General features: G+C 46.8%; 1 protein-coding gene across 1 annotated transcript in view; it reads left to right on the top strand.

Moving 5' to 3' along the window:
* Positions 1–68: 68 nt before the first annotated feature.
* Positions 69–5,880, top strand: part of Inca1 (inhibitor of CDK, cyclin A1 interacting protein 1) — a 13,380-nt gene continuing 7,568 nt past the window's right edge. Inside the window, exons 1-2 of the mRNA XM_013013136.1 lie at positions 69–189; positions 3,667–3,754. Of these exons, the coding sequence (XP_012868590.1) occupies positions 141–189; positions 3,667–3,754 (137 nt within the window). The 5' untranslated portion in view covers positions 69–140. The remainder of the gene's footprint in view (positions 190–3,666; positions 3,755–5,880) is intronic.

Below are 5,880 nucleotides of genomic sequence, written 5' to 3'. Positions count from 1 at the left end.
CCCGCGCGGACGGGCGTGAGGGCGGGGAGGCGCGGCCCCGGGAAGAAGCCCGAAGCCACTCAGGCAATTCGTGTTAAAGGGGCAATGCTCTCGGACTGTGGGGCCCACCGTCAGGATGCTGGACACAGCGGGCGAGCAGGATGACGGGACTTTGGAGGGCTCCAGGAGCTCGAGGAGCCGACACGAGTAGTGAGTGACAAGCTCCTCCGGGGGGGGAGGGGGGGCCAGGCGTCAGGCCCGCGCACGTCGTCGCCGTCGGGGGCGCGCTCGGGGGCGTGGCCACCGGTCGGGATCTAGCCAGGCCCCGCCCCCAGGCGAGCGGCCAGTGGGCTCCTCCCTCCGCCTGGGTCGCCTCTTAGCTGCGTCTTCCCGCCGGGCCAGTCGTTCTAGAATTCGCCAAGCTTCTCCCCAGGTGCCAGGGAAAAGTGTTGGGGACTGAAAAGACAGGCCGGCGCTCGGTACCTTCCCAGGCCTCCAGTTCCACAATGCTGGCCGCCCCGGCCACCACCTCAGGCCCGGATGCTATCGCAGGCCAGGCCTTACCCGCTCCAGAGCCAACGGGGAGGGGGATGTGGGGGGGAGGTGGGCAGTCTAGAGCCCAGTACCCTAGACTGTCCCCCAAGCACGGGCCCACCACCCTGGGGCCGCAGGGGCTCCCGTGGGTCTCTAGCTATGTCCTCAACTTGGCTGGCCCCACAGGTCCAGCCAGGGTCCCGTCCACCTCTCAAGGGTCTTGTACCGGCTTCAGGTCACCCCCTCAGGCCTGGCCCTCGGCTCCAGTCTAGCCCAGGCCCAGCCTTCCCCCTAGGTCCTCATCACCCCACTCAGGCGTCAGTTGCCATCAAGACCTTGGCTACCCCTTTATCCATGGTTGAGCATCCTCCTATCTAGCTTGCTGAAGCCCTACCCCGTGAGACCTCAGCCCACCGAGTCTTCGGCCACCTCTTCGGCCCAACTATTTGAGGTCTAAACGTCCTTCAACTCCCAACTGCTCCTTGAGTTCTGCTGAGTCACTCTGGCTCAAGACATTCAATTTGGACCCCACTTGCCCCTTTCGGCCCAACTTTATCCCTAGCTGCCCAACTTCCTCTCTCCAGTTCTATAACATTCCATAACTAGCCCATGCCTTGGATAACCTCAAAGTCTATTTAACTCAGATTTTCCATTTGTCTTTTTCTCTCCTTTGTGCAGCTTATATGCACTCCCTTGTGGATCTAGTATTTGCTGCTTTTTTTTAAGGGGGGGAGGACCTATCCTGGGGATAAAACCCAGAGACTTGCACATGCTAGGAAGTGCTCTACCATTCAGCTATATCACCCCAGCCCTTAACATACTATTTTTTTTTCAAGGTGCAAAAGATAAATGGTATGTTTATTAAGTAAAATTTTTACATAGTATTTTTTAAGTATTTAGAAACAAAGAATGAAAGAAGAAAAAGAGAGGAGAGAGAGAGGAGGAGGAGATATTAATGGGTGAATTCCCAGTTGGGCATCCCAATCTTTTTTTTCTTTTTTCTAATCAGGGCTTGAACTCAGGGGACTTGAGCTCTCACTTGGCATTTTTACTCAAAGATGGTGCTCTACCACTTGAGTCACCTCTCTACTTCCAGCTCTTTTGCTGTTTGAAATGAATGAATCTCACAGACTTTCCTGAACAGGTTGACTTTGAACCCAGTTCTCATATCTCAGCCTCCTGAGTAGCTAGGACTTTAGGTTTGAGCCACCCAGTCCATTTTTTTTCTTTTTTTAATTTGTATTTTTTTCATTATTGTGAATAATACCGTACAGAGGAGTTACAATTACTTGGCAAGATAATGAGTACATTTCAGAACAAAGGGTTGTTTTGTTTTTGATGCTGGTCCTGGGGTTTGAACTCAGGGCCTGGGCACTGCCCCTGAACTTTTTTGCTCAAAGCTAGTGCTCTACCACTTGAGCCACATCTCCACTTCCTCTTTTTCCTTTTTTTTTTTTTTTTTTGTTGTTGTTGGTGGTGGTGGTAGTGGTCATAGGGCTTGAACTCTGGGCCTGGGCGCTTTCCCTCAGCAATTCTGCTCAAGGTGAGTACTCTATCACTTGAACCAAAGCACCACTTCCAGTTTTCTGAGTGGTTTATTGGAGATAAGAGTCTCACTGACTTTCCTGCTTGGGCTGGCTTTGACCTCAGATCTCAGCCTCCTGAGTAGCTAGGATTACTGGTGTGAGCCACCAGCGCCCAGCCCTAATCCATTTTTTTTTTTGTTGAGATAGTGTCTTACTGGGTAGCCCAGGCTGGCCTTGTACTTGTGATTCTCCTGCCTTTGCCTCCAGACAGCTGGGATTGCAGACCCTGTCTAGGTTTTATCTAATGGTTTTTGTTTTTTTGGGGAGGATTGTTTTGGGGTTTTTTGTTTGCTTTGGTCATTGGGCTTGACCTCTGGGACTAGGCACTGTCCCTAAGCTTATTTTGCTCAAGTCTAGCACTCTACCACTTAAGCTACAGTGTTACTTCCAGCTTTTCCTGAGGAATAGGACCCAGGGCTTCATGCTTGCTAGGCAAACACTCTACCACTAAGCCACATTCCCAGCCCTGCTCTCTACCACTTTCAGCGAAAGTGCCACTTCAAGAATCTTGGTGGTAATTGGAGATAGAAACCAAATGAGCTTTTCTGCCCAGGCTAGTTTTGAACCACGATCCTCAGATCTCAACCTCCTGAGTAGGATTACGTGAGTCAGCCACCAGTGTCTGGCTTATCTAGTTTTCTTAATTCCCTTTCCTATGCCAACTAGCTCTAAGGTTACCTTTGGCTGCTGGATAAATATACTGGCCCTGTGTAATTGACTTCTCTACTCACTTTTTTTTTTGGTACTGGGGTTTTGAAGTCAGGGGTTGCGTGCTATACCTTAGCATTTTTTTTTTTCTCAAGGCTAGTGCTTTACCACTGGTGCCACAGCCCCACTTCTGGCTTTTTATTGGTTAACTGGAGATAAGAATCTCACTACTTTTCCTGTACAGGCTGAATTAGAACCACAGTCCTCCAATCTCAGCCTTTTGAGTGGCTAGGATTACAGGTATGAGCCACTGGCACCTGACTCCACTAACCTTACCTGTAGCCATTCTGAGCTGTCTCCTTCCCTGTCATCAATTTATCACTCTGTCTACACTTAATGTTTACTAGCCACTTGTACCTAATTCATTTTATATCTCTAAATTCTGTCACTTTTCTACTTGTTCCTACCACCAATTCTCCTTTTTTCTTTTATAATCCCATATTACAATCAAGTCATGTAACTACCAACTATGCATTTTACGTACTCTTCATACTATTTACCTTCAGAAAATTGGCTTTCTGCTTCACCTTTTACAACATCTTTCCTGTGTATTACTATCTTTAACCTTGAATGTTTAGCTGTCTAACACTAGTAAATCTCTTTTTTTGAGTTTTTTTAACTGTATTTTTTTGTCTTTTCTTTTTTGGTACTGGGGATCGAACCCAGGACGTTGCACTTGCTAGGCAAGCACTTTGACACTGAGCTACATCCCAGCCCTAGTAAATCTCTTAAGAGAATTAATAGTCTTCTATTTAAGGAGCCACCCATTATCTTTCCCAGACTGTAGATGTGTTTCTGGTCTCATCCATCTCTACCGCCACTGCATGAATGAATGACTCATTTTCCATTATCTTCCCAGCACCAAGAACAACATTTAGTCCAGCTACCCAAACCAGTCCAGTCATGCAGGTACAAGAAGATGGAGACAACGTCATGCCTTTTGCCAAGTGAGTCCTCTTTACTGGGTAGAAAGGATGGGATGGAAGGAATATTGTATGCTTGGGTTCTTCCTCAAAATGAGTAGGAAATAAGAAACAGGAAGCTCAGTGTCTGAACCCTAGAGGTTGACAATTCATCATGCAACAAATAGCTTTTGAATTTGGGTGTAATAGCTCATACCTGTAATCCCAGCTGACATCAGGAGGATCTCACTTCAAGGCCAGCCCAGGAAAAAAGTTCCCAAGACTTCATCTCAACCAATAGAAAAGTCAGCATGGCCAGGTGCTGGTGGCTCATTTCTATAATCCTGGTACTCAGTAGGCTAAGATCAGAGGATCAGGGTTCTAAGCCAGAACAGGAAGGAAAGTCTGACTTTGTATGTGTATACATGTGTGACAGTCCTGGGGCTTGAACTCAGAGCCTGGACACTGTCCCTGAGCTTCTGCTCAAGGCTAGTGCTCTACCACTTGAGCTACATCATCACTTCCAGCTTTTTCTGTTTATGTGGTACTGAGGAATTGAACTCAGGGCTTCATACATGCTAGGCAAGCATTCTACTAAGCCACATTCCCAGCCCTCTTCAATTTTAATTATGGGGATTTTCCATAATTAGTAACATAGTATGTTAGCTTCAATAATTATCATTATTCAGAAACTTTACACATCAAGCTCCCATTCCCCCAATTGTTTTTTAAAGTATATTTCCAATCTTGTATCATTTCACATTAGCTAGCTAGTTAGCTAGCTAGCTACTATGTATGCATATGTGTGAGCGCATGGGTGTACACCAGCTCTGGAGCTTGAATTCAGGGCTTGAATGCTGCCTCTTAGCTTTTTTTTCCCCAAGGCTGGTGCTCTACCAATTGGGCCACATCTACATCTCTAATCTCATGGACTTTCCTTGCATAGGCTAGCTTTGAATCTTGATCCTCAGATCTCAGCATTACAGGAATGACCCACATGATCACATTTTAAGAGACTACTCTCAATGGTCTATACAGAAGAGATTGTGGAGAACAGGAGATGAGAACAGAAACAGGGAGAAGAAAAGATGGAGATCATTACAATAGACCAGGAAGAAGATTATCCATAATATAATGGTAGGACTGGAAATGATGAAAAGTGGTCTATTTGGGGTATTTTTCAGATTTAGAACTAGCAAGGGGGCTAGGAATGTAACGCAGTGGTAGAGTGCTTGCATGAGGCCCTGGTTCAATTCCTCAGTACCACATAAGCAGAAAAAGCCAGAAGTGGCACTGTGGCTCAAGTGGTAGAGCGCTAGCCTTGAGTTGAAGAGCTGTGGGACAGCACCCAGGCCCAGAGTTCAGGCCCCATGACTGACCAAAAACAAAAAAAAAACAAAAAAAACTAGCAAGATTTGCTAATGTAACAGTTGAAAATAAGGCTAGGCACCAGTGGCTCACACCTATAAGTCTAGCTACTAAGGAGGCTGAGATCTGAGGATCACGGTTCAAAGCCAGCCAGGGCAGAAATATCCCTGAGACTCATCTCCAATTAACCACCAGAAAACTGGAAGTGGCACTGTGGCTCAAGTGGAAGAGTGCTTGCCTTGATCTAAAGAGCTCAGGGACAGTGCCCAGGCCCGGAGTTCAAGCCCCATGACTGACAAAAAAAAAAAGTTGGGCTGGGAAGGTGGCTCAGAGGTAGAGCGCTTGCCTTGCATGCATGAGGCCCTGGGTTCAATTCCTCAGCACCACATAAGCAAAAAGAAAAAAAGCAGGAAGTGGTGCTGTGGCTCAAGTGGTAGATCGCTAGCCTTGAGCTGAAGAGCTGAGGGACAACGCCCAGGCCCAGAGTTCAGGCCCCAGGACCGAACCCAAAAATAAATAAAATGGCACACAAATTAAAAAAAAAAAAGTTGAAAATAAGGCACATGAGATTTTTGTTCTTGGTAGCTGAGCATTTGGAATGCCTTCCAGCCATATGAGAAAGGCTGAAAAGCTGTTGGGTGGAGCTTAAGGAGGAATCAGGGCTGTAAGTAGAGATTTAGGTCTATCAGCACACTGGCAATATTAAAGTCGTAGAAATGAATGAGATCATCTAAATAAAGCAAGATGGAAATGGGGAAAATAAAGAGTTCCTGGACATTCTACTTAAGAACACAAGAAGGGGC

Source organism: Dipodomys ordii, unplaced genomic scaffold (assembly GCF_000151885.1).
Source record: "Dipodomys ordii isolate 6190 unplaced genomic scaffold, Dord_2.0 Scaffold19, whole genome shotgun sequence".
Lineage (NCBI taxonomy): Eukaryota > Metazoa > Chordata > Mammalia > Rodentia > Heteromyidae > Dipodomys > Dipodomys ordii.
The sequence above is the reverse complement of the archived record's forward strand: the minus strand, read 5'-3'. Positions and strand labels throughout refer to the sequence as shown.